This window comes from Desmodus rotundus, chromosome 1 (genome assembly GCF_022682495.2).
Source record: "Desmodus rotundus isolate HL8 chromosome 1, HLdesRot8A.1, whole genome shotgun sequence".
Taxonomy (NCBI): domain Eukaryota; kingdom Metazoa; phylum Chordata; class Mammalia; order Chiroptera; family Phyllostomidae; genus Desmodus; species Desmodus rotundus.
Window position 1 is genome coordinate 10031022 of NC_071387.1, and position 16752 is coordinate 10047773.

Sequence of the window (16752 nt, forward strand, 5' to 3'; positions counted from 1 at the left end):
TTCACAGTTTGTATTTTTCTGATGTCATTTTGGTGGAGAAAGCAAAATGATCAAGTGATGATGCAATAGACACTTTTTTAAAAAGGTAGGAGAGAGAATAGGTTGGCAGAAGGAAATAAGGGAGAGAGTTTGAATTGAGAAAAAGAAGTGGAGTGGGACGGAGCCCTGAGTCTCCTGGGCCTCCCTGTGTTTCATGTGAGAACCTCCTCCCGTCTGGGCTGTGGCTGTGACCTCTATCTGCCATGATTCCACCAAGTCCTTCCCAAAGTTCCTCTGTCCCCTCAACCTCACTGCCACCCATCCCCCCATGAGGAGAATAGTGAACGTGCATTCTAGCTGTCTCAGAAACCAGCTGTGTGACCTCAGACAGGTGTCTTCCTCTCTCTGGACCTCAGTTTCCATTTGTAAAATGAGGAGTTGAATTAGATGATCTTTGAAGACCCTTTGGGGGTCTCCAATTCTATGAATCAATTTTTAAAAATTCACCTTTTATTTTGAAAACTTGAAAACCTGCAGGAAAATTAAGAGTATTAATTACAACTAACACCTGTATACCCTTCACAGAGCTTTACCAATAGTTAACATTTTGCTACATTTGCTGAGTGTGAGTATGTGGAACCCTTTGGAACGAAGTTGCAGACATCTGGACTTTGCTTCTAAAACTTCGCTGTGTCTCCTAAGAAGATCTCTCACCCTCATAACCACAATACCATCATCACACCAAAGAAAATTAATGATAATTCAACAATACCCAAAATACAGATCATACTCAATGTTCACTACTTGTCTCAAAATCTCCTCAATAATCTTTTCCTTCAAAATGAAAATTCAGGTCCAGTCAAGGTGTGCACACATTGAATTTTTGTTACTCTAAATCCAGAACGGTCCCCTTAACTTTGTTCTTACTTTTCATGGCAGTGGCTTTTTGAAAAGTCCAGGCCAGTTGCCCCACAGAATGTTCACATTCTGATTTGCTTCCCCATTTTTGATAAAAATGTGACCAGAAGTGATGTTACATTGTTCTTACCGCATCAAGTTAGGGGGTACCTGATGTCACGTTAGTAATCCTAGGCTTAATCACCTGGTTAAGGTGGTGAATGCCAGATCTCCATGTTACAATTACTTTCCTCTTTGTAAACAGTAATCTGTGATGTGCTACTTTGAGACTGTGTACATTTCTTCCCCCTAGTGTTAGTATGTATTGATGATGCTTGCCTGAACCAAGTTATTGCGTTAGTGATTTCCTAATTCTGTCATTTCTTTTGCACTTATTTCCTGGCAGCCTTCTGCAAAGTAGAGACCTACCTTCCCTTCTCTTTCTCTCAGTATCTGTGGACTTACAGATTTTTATAAATTCAATGTCTACTACCATCATTTTTTGGGGGGTGCTTTTGGCCAGTAGTCGTCTTTTAAAGCCAATACCTGTATCCTTTTGATTAGTCTTGGGGACCTTCTTTTCTTTTTGGCCCGAGATATTCCAGGATCATGTGGTTCTTTCTTTGCTTAGGGCTTGAAATGAACCATTTTTCCTAGAAGCACTGTTTCCTTTTGTGGGAATGGCATTTAGAACTGAAATCTAGCTGCTACTGGGATGTTATTGCTTCAAGGCCTTTTGCGTGGACAGAGCAGGAAAAAAACATTAAAGAAAATAGGAGTTCATGTTGGTATTTCCAATGGAAACACAATTCCCTATATCCACATAGTTACTAATTTTTATTTTCATAAAATACACATAGTAGTTTCATAATTATGCTGACAGTAATAACTTGCTAACAATAATTTGCTCACATAATTTGCTAACAATAATAACTATGAAAAAATTGCAAGATTTCTTTGCAGTTTTTAAAAGAATTTTAGAGTGTATCCTCTTAAGCACGTATAGAGTATTGAGTGAAAAAAATTGAATTAATTTTTTTCTCTGTGGTTATATTATGGACTTGCTATAGAAATAGATTCATTTATTTCCACTTGGTTCAATGTTTGGGTTTGCTTTTATTCGTCTTTTTTAATTTAACTCTTTTTTGAGTATGTGAAACATTTACCTAGTTTGAAGCCCCACAGTATAAGACAAGGCTCACTCCTATCTTTATTCCCTCCAATCAAAGAATTTATTTTTGATTGTGGGGCTGACAGCGGGTAAATTCTTAGTCTCTCTGACCTTCGACTTCCCCAGTGAGGGTAGCACAGTGGCTATCTCAGAGCGTTGCTGCAAGCATTCACGCAGCGAGCCGAAGTCCTCCGTGTGGGTGGCACGTGGTAGACCATCCATGAATGTCGTCTGTTCATTTACTATCCATTCCCACAGAGCCTTGAGCCACTGATCAGAAAAGAGCCTTATCCAGGACCCTGGATCTCCCTTGACAGCTTGGGAAAACCCCCCATTTATCCTTCAAAACTCAGTTCAGATCTCACACCCTCTCTGAACTCTGAAGTCTTTCTCGCCTCTTCAGAAAGAAGCAAGCATGTCATTGTGTGCTCCGACAGGTCATGGTGACCTTGGTTAAGGAAAGTTTGAGGGCTCAAAGCCTGGCTCCCGTGCTGGCTGTGCCTTGGTGTCCCCACCCGCCCCATGGGGACAACAGTCAGTTGGAGGACAGGCCCACGAGTTACCACTGGAAAAGCACTTAGCACTTTGCTTAATGCACAGAGTCTCTCAGTAAGTCTCCGACTGTGGTCGGTTCTCACGCTATCACCGTGTGTTTCATGGGAAACGTGCAGTTTCCCCACAGGTGAGACGTGACTGTCCTGGTGACTCGAATGACAATGTCTCCCTTTCCTGGAGGGTCATCCCATCTCCTGCCTGTGTGGTTGCCAAAGATGAATTGTAATTGTTTGTTTACATATCAGACTGTGAAGTCCTTGGGGACAGGGACTGTGTCATGTCTGGTCTCTGATCCAAGTTGACAGGCGTGAATGTTTCCTGCTGAAGTGTGGAAAATTCCCAAGGAGGCTGGAATTCTCCACACTAGGGCAGAAGGCTGGCTGTTATATTGCCCTGCCAGGAATGTTACATATCTTTGATCAGGGGAGTGTCAGGTGCCTATGCTTACTGAGAACCAGATCACAAGTTCAAGTTAAATCCCAAGCCCTGCCAAAGCATTTGAAAATACTGGTTATAACCTGTTATGACCACAGGGTGGCAGCAGAGGATAGGGAACGGATAGTTTTGTTGTTAAGTCAGAGGAGCCACGGACTGGATGGGGCCTGAGGATGATTGAAGCCTAGCAATATATACGAGTCATTTTAGAGAATTTGCTTTTAGGAGATAGAACTAGATTAAAAAATGAGTAACAAAGAAAACAAATATTATTTGATAAATACAACATATATACACTTTCATATTATGGTTAGTTAAGTTTGAGCGAAAACCTGGCTGAGGAAGAGAAGAGGAAGGCAGTGGGTAGCCAGCAGTCCCCAAGGTCAGAGTCCCATCATTCACCCTCGATGACTTCTTGTCTCTCTCTCACTTACCTGAATTAGTGACAGTGGTGAACATATACTGAGACTTACTGTGTGCCGGGGCATTGTTCCAGCACTTTATAGGTATTTTCTTAGATAATTCTCATAACAATCCCAGGGAGATGTCATTATCCTCACTTTATAGTTAAGCAGTTTGCTGGAGGTCAGTCAGTTAGTGAACAGTAAAGTCAGACCTGAAACCCTGAAACTCGGAGGTTAGAATTGAGGATCTTAGGTGCTTGGCAGCTTCTTTTCATGCCTCATAACATCCTATGGACCAAAGCAAGTTGCATGGCTGAACCCGAGTCATGAGTGGCAGCCAAGGCCAAGGATTCAGGGGCAGGTGCACCAGGGTGGTAAGTGTGATTTACCAGACTCCCCTGATCTTAAGTCTTTGCTCCCTCTTTGATGCTTGTAAAACACTTTGTCTCCCTCTCCTGGCTTAGATCATAATCTTCATTGCTGTTTATGTATGTGAGGGCAAGAGCTGTACGTCTAGTCCTACTGCCCAGTAGGAGAGAGAGAGAGAGAGAGAGAGAAGAGACAAAAAGGTAAGGCAGTAAGAATTCAAGGAACAAAAAAGAGAACACAGGACAGACACATAGGGTAATAGGAGTGAAGGTAACAGGGCAAAGAGATGTGAATAGGATGAATTAAGAAAGTGTCCATGGTTCATATCCTGGCTGGTGTGGCTCAGTGGGTTGAGTGCCAGACTGCCAATCAAAGGGTGGCCAGTTCAAGTCCCGTCAGGGCACATGCCTGGGATGTGGGCCAGGTCCCCAGTAGGGGGTGCGTGAGAAGCAACCACACATTGCTATTCCTCTCCCACTCTTTCTCCCTCCCTTACCCTCTCTAAAAAATAAATAAATAAAATCTTACAAAAAAAAGAGAAAGTGTCCATGGTTCAGAGTGAGTAAAATTTCTTTATCAGCTTCGTGGCATATTGATCCATTGCTGGTATTTGATTTTGTTTTATTTTTTAAAATATATTTTATTGATTATGCTATTACAGTTGTCCCATTTTTTTCCTCATCGCTAGTATTTTAAAGCAGTCAGTTTCACATTGAAAAAGAGTCTTTCTGCTCCGATCTGTCATGTCTAATGGCTGTGTTTCCTCTGTGGCAGCCCTTGCATGAAAGGTTATAGAAATGTTCTTTGTACCCTCAGAAGGAGCAATCAGTTTGCCATTTGTGATCGGAAATGTTTTCACTAAGATCTCTCCAGTGGCTGCACTTTTGAAATGAAGGCGGCCTTACTTTATTACTTATTTTTTCTGGATCAGGTGGTTCCTGGTGCTGCATATTATTTTGACTAAACAGAAGGGTGGGCCATATCGATGAGGGAGGGTGAGATAAACTGATTCTGAGACGGTCATAGGTCCTTTCAGGGCAAACTCGGGGACTATGGTGAGTGAGAGGAAGCAGACTTCCTCATGCAGCCCAGAGCCCTTCTGAAGAGGGACTGCAACCCCCGAGCAGAAGCAGCCTCACAGGGATAAGAATGAATTCTTGGAACCACTTGGAAACGAGTCAGTCATTTGCGCACGTTTGTTTTACTTAAGGTGTTAAAAAGTGGTCTCTCTATTTCATGGGAAAAAGATCTAGGAAAAAATTCTTCAGTGGGTTTATGAAGTCCCTAGTGGTCTTTCTGGGGATGGCAGAAGGATTTGTCCTCTGTGTCCAGGTCAGTGTCAGGGCTACCTGAAGTAAAACAAGAGGCCAGGTCTAGGTGGTGGAGGGGTGAGAAAGGGGCCCAGAGACCCACAGGCCTGTGAGTGAGGCTGTTGACGCGCTCACCGTTCCTTCTCTTTCCTGTCTTCCTGGGGTGTGGAAGTAGATTAGGTGTCACCTGTCCCGGTGCGTGGCACGTAGCAGATGGCCAGTAACAGTTACTGACTCAAATTGAGTGATGGGGTGCGATGTGCTGGGAAGAGCAGGATACCGAGAGTCAGGGGAGCTGGGCCTAAGACAGGCAGGGCGACAAGTTGGGGCGCGCCGCTTCCTTTCCCTGAGCCCGTTTCCCACATTCACAGGGGTTCTCACGGGCCAGAGTGGGACCTGACGTGCTTGTGATGCTGGTGGTGGTCAGCCTGCAGGAGGCACTGACCGTGCTGAGGCAGAGACAGCATGCCCTGGTCAGAGGCCAAGGGCAGGCACGAGGCTGTGCTGCAGTGTGGACGTGTCAGTCCCAATAAGATGAATGGGCCCCTCTGAGACTCACTGGCAGCATCTATGACTGGGCTGGTTCTTCGCCTTGAACCCCTGGGGGTCCTTGTACCCGTGGGTCAGCTCCCCAGTGTCTGAGGAAAAGGGTGAAGAGCCACTAACTTGCTCGAGGCTTCCTGGCCGTGAGGAAAATCACAGAGTCAGACAGCCCTGGTGCTACTTGCAGCTGTAAGCACGGGCAAGTCATTTCACTTCCCAAAGCTTCTTCCTTCCTGGGTCTTAGGTTCCCCATCTGTAATACATCACCAGGTGATCTTCAGGGCCACTTCCGACTTTGATATGTTGGGATTTTAAGGAAAAACAGAACTAAAGATACTGCCCAGGATGTGGACCAGAAAAGGAAGAAAATTGGAATGAAAAGATAAAACAGAGAGAAGATCAAAACAGCAGGTAAGAGATCTGACCAACAGACATTTACTTCAGGAAAGTAAGAGTGGGAAATAAACAAAAACAAGATGGGAAGGAGGAACATACCAAAGAAATAAAAATCCCAGATCTGAAGGGCACACGCGTTTATGTGGAAATGAATATGAATCCACAGCACCCACGCCGTGCCAGTTTAGAACATCGAGGCTGAGGAGAAGAACCCAGTACCTCCCAAGGCCACAGGGTGAGGGCCAAGCACCTAATGACATGCAGACAAGACTGCCATCAAATGTTGCATCATCAACAGCAGATGATACAACTCAGTCAAGCAATAAATATCTTCAAACTCTGAAGAAAAAAACCTTTTGAACCTAGAATTCCCTATGAAAGCAAAATATCAATCAAGTGTGAGAGAAGCATAAAGACATTTTCAGACTTGCAAAAAAAAAAAAAAAAACCCAAAATGCAAAAAGAACAAAAGAATCTGGATGACTCCCTATGTCCTGGAAAAACTTTTCCCATGAAGTCAAACACTGAGCATCAAGCAGATGCACAACTGTTTTGGAGAAAGCGGTGTGGACAGACAGACAGACACACCTACCAAGCACAGAGGCTTAACTCCTAAGGATCGAGGCACCATGCATCAGTGCCTCTATCCTCTCCTGTCCAGTCTCATTGCAGAAGGCATGGACCGCTCTCCAAGAGGGATTCTGGAAGGGAGAGGGGTGTTAAGACATAGATTTGCTGAAGGGTATACTGAGGTCATCCCTGCAGGGGAATAATCTCCTAATTTCTTTCCATGTCATTCCTATTAAAAAAAATAAAACAATCAAATAAACACCCTCCCTACCCTAGTGTCTTCCTTTTCTTCCTCCCTTGGGCGAGAAGAACCTGACCTTGGCTCCCAGGAGAGCACCTCTTCTGAAGCTCCCCATCACATCCCACCTTCCAGGAGGGAAAGAGGATCAGGGTGAGCGGACAGGATGGGTGCGGGAAGCTTGCTTATAAAATGGCTTTTTGAAACTGGCCCTGCTCTGACCCGTGTCTACATTGGTCCCAATGAACATTCAAACACCCTGAGCTGTTTGCAGAACATTCACATGCAATCACAAGCACATCCGCACGGGCACGCAAACCTGCGCAGCCTCAAGCTGCTCTCTGCAAATGCACAGGTGCGAGCCATGGCGTACAGAACTGCAGACCTTAAGGAAGCAGCCAGCGTAACCGTAGACCCACAGACCAGCTCATCTTACACATAATCAGGCGGCCAAACGCAGTCACAACATAGCCCTGAGGTCGAGGGTGATGGTCATTCACACACCCCTGTTCACAGAGGCTCAGAACACCACGACAGCTCCTGGGACCTGTCACACACTCTCCCTGTGCCCATTCACGCACACCAGTCACACCCAATTCCCTCACTGATACCAAAATCACATCTTCGTGCACAGCCTTGGGGACCCACATCCTCGCCCCTTTCTGCACTTGGCTGCGCTGACATGAGCTGGCGACGGGTCACGGCAGAGATGTGCCACCCCGGAGGGGCACATCCATAGGCACACTGTCCTCCCACCTCAACGGCATCAGTGTACAGTGATGGGGACGCACAGCCACAGCCTCACACAAACCATGTTCTCTCACACAGTATGACTCACGCTCACAGTCACACACAGGAGGACAGATCTGCAGACCCTCCAGCCTGGCCTCTGGCCCCACGTGTCCCCTGGGGCCTCTCCACATCACAGGACGGAAAAGCAGTGGGGGCCAGGTGCAGCCTGTCACTGGAGGGTCCAGGAGGGAGTATCGGCCACACTTACGGGTTTTGGGGCCTGGGAAGCACCTTACCTTCTCTCCAGAGGCAACAGCCCCCTTCCCCTGGCCTTCATCCCTGGGGCAGGAGACAGCTCGGTTCCCAGGAAGTTACCCTTCCTCTCTAGGGCCCAATTTGATGGGGAGGGGTAGCTGGTGTGTTTCCAATTCGGGACATTTAGGAGCCTGATGCACGGCGAAGCTGTTGCCCCTCAGACCTTGTGAAGGCCTGAGAGAGAGAAGTGTCGGGTTGACTCTGACCCCCAGGCAGAGTGACTTGGGTCAGGGAAGCTCAGGGTTTATAGCAGTAGTGTCCGGGGCCAGCCCTCTTGTCCCCTCTGCTTTTGCTGGCTTCCTGTAAGAAGCACAGGGATGTGGGAGAGATTGTGCCTCCGGTGACAGGGCAATAGGTATGCCTGTGTGACTGTGACTCTGTATGTGACAGCATGCGTGGACGTGTGTTTGTAAGATTGTATACTTGGGTGTAGAGTGACTGTGTCTCTGTACAACCAAACGTGTCTGAGTGTTTCTCTGTGCATGAATGTTCCACCAAGGGCCTGGCTGTGCGGCGGAGGAGACGGTGCTGGGTGGGTACTGTGGCGTTGGGGAACTGTGCCTGTGTGTGGCATTGCGGGTGGGAGTGGCTTTGCCCAGAACAAGCGAGAAGGCTGATTTTGAACATACGGACTTTCAATGATTCCCTATTGCCTGCTGACCCAAGTCCATTCCGGCATTTGATATCTAACCTCTGGGCCGTGCTCCCCAGTCCCAGGCCCTCCGTCTTCACACTTCCCTCCCCTTCTTTCCCTCTTGAGCCAGTTACGTGGGTCTCCTTAGGCTCTCCTGCACACGCTGAGCTCATTCGGCCTCCATGCCTGTGTGTACGTTGTCCTTCGCCCGTGGGTGCCCCTTGCCCTCTGTGCCCACCGCGCTGCAGAGCCCAGGTGCCCCAATCAGACCCCCATCTCCCCCGCCCACATGGCTTTTGTCTTCACGGCCTGTCTCAGTGGACGGTGTGAGAAGATTGTGGCAGGGAAATGCTGGTCAGAATTGACCTCACCTCAGTCACAACTGGGAGAACTGGAAAGAGGATGAGAAAGAAGCTGACTTTTTTTTTTTTTTTAAAGATTTTACTTATTTGTTTTTATACAGAAGGGATGGGAAGGAGAAAGGGAGAGAAACAATGTGAGAGAGAAACGTTGGTCGGTTGCCTCTCGTATGCGCCCCAACCAGGGATGGAATCTGCAACCCAGGCATGTGCCCTGACGGAATCGTACCCACAACCTTTCTCTTTGTGGGGCGACACCCAACCGACTGAGCCACACTGGTCGCAGCTGGAGCCGACATTGGACTCTGGCCAGGCTCTACCTCCCCTTGGAAATGCCTCCTATCCTGCCAGGGTCCATTCCTGTCCTGCGTGGGAGGGCTTCTCAGGCAGAATGCAGTGCCTTGAGCCCACGAGTAACTGAGTCAGAGAAACAAAGAAAATCTGCCAGAATTGTGGACTGGAGTGGATGAAAGGCCCGAGAGCACAGGGTCTGAAAGGTCCAGGGTGACTCCAGCCTGGCGCACTGTGGGCATCTTTGTCCAAGAGGTCAGGGCTGTGATATTTGCTCTCCTAACCCCAATTCTGCCTCTGGATGTTGTCACCCCGACTCAAAGCAGTTTACCCTACCTGACCATATGGTAAGGTAAGCATTCTCGTAACTCTGAAACTCAAGTCCACCGGTAGTCAGCTGCTACCCTTAAGTTTTAAGAAACATTATCCATTATCCATACCTTTAAATAATTCTTTAATTAAGGCTCCAAACATGTCAACTTGATACTTAAAATGCTCTTTGTATGCCTAACTCTCATGTGGTTCTGAACTAGGGTAACTATCATCATAACTAGACTCTGACTTAAACTTACCACAAACGTTACCCACACACCAACTTAACGAAAGCCCAGTAGAACTCTAACAAGAGCTAATAACTTAAATTTAATGGAGCAATAAAAATAAAACCTGAACTCCAATCTTAGTTAGTCCTGCACTCTAACACTAATCCTAAAATATTTCTAATAAGAGTTCAAGTTTACCCAAACTCTAACTCCTAAATATATCCCAAATCTGGTAATTAAAATCAACCCAAATCCTAAAATTTATATAATTTAATAGAATCCCAAATTTTCCCAATTGCTTTTATTTATTTTTAATTTTTTTATTTATTGACTTGAGAAAGAGAGAGAGAGGAAGAGAGAGAGAGATTGATTTGTTGTTCTACTTGTTTATATGCATTCATTGGTTGTTTCTTGTATGTGCCCCAACCAGAGATCCCGGGGCATATCAGGAGGACACTCCAACTAACTGAGCTAGCAGGCCAGAGCCTCCCAATTGCTCTTAAATTCTAAGCCTAACCCTGGCTCTACCCTAACCCTAGTCATAGCCATAACCTGAACCCTAATCCTAACCTTACTCTAACTATAACGATAATTCTGATCTTTCCCTGACCTCCATCGTAGGCCTGAACTAATCCAACCTTGACCAAACCAGGTGTTATTCAGCCATTTCCCTGAGAGATGCAAGACACAGGTCAATAGGGAGGGGTCTTTGCCTCACCAGTCACTCCCACTCTTTGGCACGAGTGGATTCTGGAGAGGATCTCTTGGGGTCAAGGAGAGCAGCAGCAGACTCACTGGTCATGAAGAACCTTAAAAGGACAAGAACCTAGAAACACCTGCAGCCAACCCAGCTTTTACCTGGTATTTCTTGGAATCAGTCTCTTACAAGTAGCAAATAAACCTCTGTTACTGACCTGGTAACACTGGCAAGCTTTTGAACAGTCAGCTCAGTAGCAGCATTAACCTGATCTTGGATCTGGCCCTAGGTCCAGCCCTAGATCACCCCTAGGTTCCTGCCTCCCTTCTGCAAGCTTCCTTTTCAGTTCCCCCCATAATGGCAAGGGATACCCAAGCCAGAGGAACATCTACCTTTACCCACAGCATAAGGGCGAGAAAGTGTCCTCCACATCTCTGCACAGTCAGTCCTAAACAGAGTCTTCAGACCTGTCCCTAGTGCCCCCGCCCAGGACAGTAGGATCGGCTCCAGGCCCTCCGGAGGGCGGCCTTGACCTCCTTGTTGCGGAGGCTGTAAATGAGCGGGTTGAGCGCTGGGATGACAAGAGTGTAGAACACAGATGCCATCTTGTCAGTGTCTAGGGCATAGCTTGAGCTTGGACGCAGGTACATGAAAATGAGGGTCCCATACAGCATGGACACAGCCATGAGGTGGGAGCCACAGGTGGAAGCTGCTAGCCAACGGCCCTTGGCCGAGCGCATGCGGATCACAGCCCCAGCAATGAATCCGTAAGACACGACGATCACCAGCACTGTGGCCATCTGGATGAAGCCACAGACGGCGAAGAGGAGGAGTTCATTGAGGCTGGTGTCATCACACGAGATGGCCAGCAGTGGAGGGATATCGCAGAAGAAGCTATTGACCTCCCGGGAGCTGCAGAAGCTCAAGCGGAAGGTGAAGGTTGTGTGGATAAAGGCACTCACTGTGCCACCCACGCCTGATGCTCCCAGCAAGCTCAGGCATAGACGCCGTGACATGGCCGTCCGATAGAGGAGAGGGTTCCCTATGGCCACATAGCGGTCATAGGCCATGGCAGCCAACAGGCAGCACTCAGCGTCAGCCAGCCCTGCGAACGCAAACATCTGGAGGACACAGGCTGTGTAAGGGATGGTGGCATGGGGCAGCAGCAGGTCCACTAACATCTTGGGGGCGATGGCTGAGGAGTAGCAGGCATCCAGCAGGGAGAGGTTGGCCAGGAAGAAGTACATAGGCGTGTGGAGCTGGGCATCCACACGGATCAGCAGCACCATGCCCACGTTCCCCAGCAGGCTCACCAGGTAGACAGGCAGGAAGATCAGGAAGAGGGTCAGGCGCAGGTCCCAGCGGTCTGTGATGCCCAGGAGGATGAATTCAGCAGGGACCTCCCCGGCCCCGGTGACATTTTCTGGAGTCATCCTACAGGACAGAGACTGATGAGAGACAAAGCAAGAGGGTGATGAAAGAAAGGTCATGATCACCTTGGAAGAGAAAGCACTTTGCTTTGGGAATCAGCTGCACTTGGATTTCCGCCTTAACTGTGTAAGAACATTGTGTGACCTTGGACAAGTGATATAACCTCCCAAAACTTTCTTTCTGATTCTGAGACTTCACACAATTTAACATTCACAAGTGCAGGAGTCTTGCCTGTCTAATTTACTCTTGTATTCACAGTTCTGAGAACATTGCCTGGCACATAGTAGGTGCTTGATAAATACTTGTTAAATGAATAAATGATGAATGGGATGATAGTGTCTGGCCAAAGATCGAAAGTTCCATGACTACATACATATTCTCCCCTCCAGTTTCCCAAGGAGGAAAACAGACAATAGGATGGGCAGAAAGAGTCTCCTGCTCTAAAGGGTAACGCCTGTGCCCTTGATGTTTGCTGAGAGGGCATCTTTCACAGGAGCAGGACTGGAGAAAGGAGAATGCAGCAGTGGCTGGTATCTGCGGGAAAGAGTAGAAAGAACAGAAGATTTGAACGTGTTCCTGGGACAGACTCTTCACCTCTCTGAGCCCCAATTTTCTCTTTTGTGTTAGCAGAAAGAAAAAGCTGCAAGGATTCAGTGAGATAGTGCACAAAACGCATCTCCCACAGGGCCTGGCACACAGTTGGCATTTCACAAGGGTCCAGTGAATTGGGCTGCATTGAGCTAGGTGTCTTGCCTCGATGCTGGAAGGAAGTAACCTTAAGGCAATCAAAAGTAGTGTAACTTCCAGAACATGTAATGTTGCTTCACACCCCTGGGCTTTTTACACTTGCTCCCTCTGCCTAGAGCCCATTTCCCCTTTTTGTGTTTGACAGAAACTATCTCTGATGGACAGACTTCCCTGATGCACTCAAAGGAAACTCAACTTTCCCCTGCTGCACGGGACCTTACATCCATCACAGCCCTTCATCAGTCTGTGGCACGTATTTTTTGTGTCCACCTCTCCTGTGGGCTCTGAGCTCCTTGATTCAATATTCACTCAACAAACATTCATCGAGCACTACTATGCATTATAGAATGGCCCTGTCCAGCGTTTCCAGCTCTGCAATTCATGTTTGTACCTCTAGGGTCTGATATACAATCAGTAGTCAATAAGCACCAGTTGAATGTATAAAACAGTGAAAAGAATCTGAACATTAGCAGCACGCAGACTTGGGTTTGAGCTCAGATTCCATCACTTTTCAGGGTGCACCTTTGGGCAGGTCAGTTCACTTCTTCCTGCTTGTCTTCTCGCTGTAAGGCAGGAAACATTCAGGGTGGGGCAAAAGGAGGTTTACACTTGTGAGCACACAAAACACAGAGTTTATTCGTGTATTATTATTTATTAATTATTGTATTGTTTTTCCATTTGAAAACTGTAAACCTACTTTTGCCCCACCCTATACTCGTATCTCTGTTGGAGGGTCCTACGAGGCAATAGGTGTGTGCAGCACAGGGTGTGGAGCTGATCACTGTATGTTTTTTCCCCTCTCTTTATGAGAAGTTGAGATGTTTGCGACCTGCTGTGCCTGGTGAAGATGATGAAGATGAAGGTCTTCCTACAGAACACAGCTAGGGTGAAAAAATTTGTCAGTATCACATGTTGGTGAGGTTGTGCTGGCGGAAATGTAAACTGGGATGTTTGGACGAGTTTGGCAGTTACTACCCCCAACTGTGCACACCCTAGTGTCTCACTCAGTCTGCCTGGATGCTGTGGCAGAGCACCATGGGCTGGGAGGGTTAAACAGTGGACGTGTATGTCTTGCAGTTCTGGGGGCTGGGAAGTCTGAGATCGAGGTTCCAGCAGGGCTGGGTTCTGGTGAAGGCCCTCTTTCTGACTTGCTGGTGGCTGCCCTCTTGCTGTATTCTCACTCAGCAGAGAGAGTTAGAGGGCAAGCTGTCTGGTCTCTTCTTACAACGGCGCTAATCTCAGCGTGAAGCCCCCACCCTTGTGACTGCATGACAACCCAATCACCTCCCAAAGGCCCCACTTCCAGGTACCGTCACATTGGCGGTTAGGACTCAGACATGAATTGGGGGGACAGGGCAGAACCATTCAGTTCCTAACACCTGATAATTTTACTTCTTGGTGTTCACATTTGAAAACTCTCACACATGCACACAAGGGGACACGCACAAGGGTGCATGCACCCCTCATCTGTTTGTAATGGCCAAACAGTAGTCACACCTAAATGTTTAGTAAGGGCTCATGGGAATTAAACAGGAATGGATTCAACTTCTATGTATCATTGTGGATAAATCTCAAAACCAAATTGAGATAAAAACATAATTTGCAGAAAAAACATACAGTTTGATGAAAAAGCACAAAATCATCATATATGTTTTTATGTACACGTACAACACATGTCTGGTCGTTCCAACCAAAGATAGGGTCTCTGCTAATGGGCCCCGGGGTTTCATCATCTTTGCCCATCCCCGTGTCCAGAGCTGATCCTTCTTACCTGTTAAGACTCCGCTCAGGGGGCATTTTTCCAGGAAGCTGTACCTGAACCCAACCACCCAACCTCTCAGGCCAGAACCTGGCTTTCTGGGCTCTGTGTTATAGCCCTACTCCTCTGTTTTATAATTATCTTTCTAAGTGTGTCCCTCACCTAAATGCTCATTTGGAGCCATGCCTAATTCTTCCCTCTGTCCTTAGTAATACAGAAATGTAGGGATCTTCCCCTCCTCCTTGGTGGGGTCACTGGTGGAGGGCAGATGGCTTCTAGGGGAAGAGAAAGCTGGGGTTTCAGCTCCACCCTGAACCCAGTTGGTGGCAACCCCCAGTGTGTTTCTGTCTGTCCACATGGAAAGCTATTGCTACTCACCTTCACAACAGCGAGGAGTGGGGCTGCTTCGAGCGCCTCTCCATTGCTCCATCTGTAAAATGGGAACAGTGAGATTTCAGGGCTTTTAAGTTGCTTTGAAACTTTTGGGTGCAAGGATTCTCAAACTCCAGTTAAGTAGCTGTCAGCGAGCGAGTGAGTGCATATGCACAAAACATAACAGTTAACTCTCCATTAATTTCTCTTTCCTTATTGCCCACAAGGAGTAATCCTAATATTCTAGGGTGTCTTTCCTTGAAAGTAAGAAAACTGAGTTCCAAAGAAGGAAGAGCTTGTCCCAAGATGTACAGTGATGAGGGGATAGAGCTCAGATTTGGCTCCAAGTCAAATTCTCTTTGTTTCTAAGCAAACACCCTATTTTAGGTCTTTTCATAGAGACCAAGCTTGTTGTTGCCACTGCCTTGCCTCAGTCCTCTCATCTTTGGATTGAGAAAAACAGACCAGATCAGTGGTTACCAGTCCACTCTCTAGTCTGTAGACTTCTGTCGATGGAACTACCTGTGGAGCTTCGTAAAAAAGTATTTGATCATGCACAGTGGCCAGGGATTCTTATTCAGTTGATCTAGAGCAAGGCTCAGAAGTCTGTACCTGAAAAAATCTTTCAGGTGATTCTGATAAGCAGCCTAATTCGAGACCCTGAGCAGCTGCGCTTCTCCATCTTCAGGGTGCATAGGAACGACCTCAGGCTCTGGTTAAATGCAGATTCTGTCTCAGAAGGACTGGGGAGGGGCCTGAGCATCTGCATTTCTAACAAACTCCCAGCTGATGCTGAAGCTGCTGGTTTGAGCACCACAGTTTCAGTAGCAAGAGCCTAGGTCATAGTGAACAGCGTTTCCAGCTCTGACATCCTAGGATTCTAGCTTTCTGGAGGGTTCTTTTAGCTTCTTCCTGCTAGCTCCTTTCTCTCTGCTGAAACCTTCGTTTGACTCATCCTTTCTCTCCAGGCCCCACTGTACTCATGAGCACATGTAAGTCTAGTGAGGCTGGCCTGGCATTTCTCAATATGTTGCTTGCCCATTTTCTGTCAAGCTTATATTCTTAGCTCATTCTTCCCCAGCACACAGACATTGGATATGTCTTGGTCCAGATGCCAGCCACTGTCACCGTGATGGTGTGTGGTTATTGGGTTGGTTGGACATACCTAGAAGGTGGAGATGGGTGGGGAGTTTTTCTGGCAGAGCAGCCTCAGGCAAGCCTTTGTGGGGAGATAATAGGATCATACCCCATCTCAGAGGTAGGAACAGAGGTTCTTACACTCTTCTTGGACCCTGAGGGAGTAGCCTCTTTCTGTTTTCCTCTTGACTCTACCTTCCCTCCCCTCTCTCCTGGACTCCATAGAGACTCTCTCTCCACATCCTTCGGGGACTCCATGACAGCTAGTGGCAGGGGAACATCAGGGATGACTCACTCGTTGGTGCCTGGAGAGGTTGGAAAACTTTGGCTGAGTGGGTCCCCAGGTTCTCTTGGGGAAGACAGTCATGCACCTTGATGAGAGGAGTCCCTTTGGCTCACTTTCCCCACCCATTCTTTGGGACTCAATATTTTTATTATGATCTTCTACACAAACACATATTCTTATTGTGGTTCTCCTAATCCTTCACACTGTTACTCTTGCCTGAAATGTCCAGCTTCTCCCTTATCTGGAGAACTCTCCCTTTTTGTTGCAGAACCCACTCAATATCACCTTCTGCTTGAAGCCCTCCTGCCTCTGCAGCAGAGCCACTCTTTCCCTCTGTGCACCTTTCAGATGTGCATTACATACACAGCGTGAATCCCGCACAGGCAAGGAAACATGATTGCATCTGATGCTGCAGCAGACTGGAAGCAAGCTGAGGCCAGGGCCAGACATGAAGTCAGCACTCAGGAAATTGAATTAGAGCCCTTGCCGGGAGGTGGGGGGCAGGCGTGGCTGATTTTTTAAAGCTCCTAGGATTGAAAACCATTTGGGATATCCATCTAGCGTTGAGAAACACTCCCAAAAA

At 47.3% G+C, this 16752-nt stretch overlaps 1 protein-coding gene across 3 annotated transcripts; it reads right to left on the bottom strand.

Moving 5' to 3' along the window:
• Positions 1-9036: 9036 nt before the first annotated feature.
• Positions 9037-15984, bottom strand: OR5C1 (olfactory receptor family 5 subfamily C member 1). Of its 3 annotated transcripts, XM_045196901.2 has the most exons (3): positions 15912-15984; positions 14753-14804; positions 9037-11885 (listed from the first exon to the last, which is right to left on the bottom strand). In XM_045196901.2, exon 3 carries the CDS (start codon positions 11868-11870, stop codon positions 10911-10913), a length of 960 nt encoding a protein of 319 aa, XP_045052836.1. In that variant the 5' UTR covers positions 11871-11885; positions 14753-14804; positions 15912-15984; the 3' UTR covers positions 9037-10910. The 3 variants fall into 3 exon arrangements, with proteins under 3 accessions (XP_045052836.1, XP_024417835.1, XP_045052837.1); XM_024562067.3 differs by lacking the exons at positions 14753-14804; positions 15912-15984 and adding an exon at positions 13007-13071; XM_045196902.2 differs by lacking the exons at positions 14753-14804; positions 15912-15984 and adding an exon at positions 12242-12247.
• Positions 15985-16752: the final 768 nt, after the last annotated feature.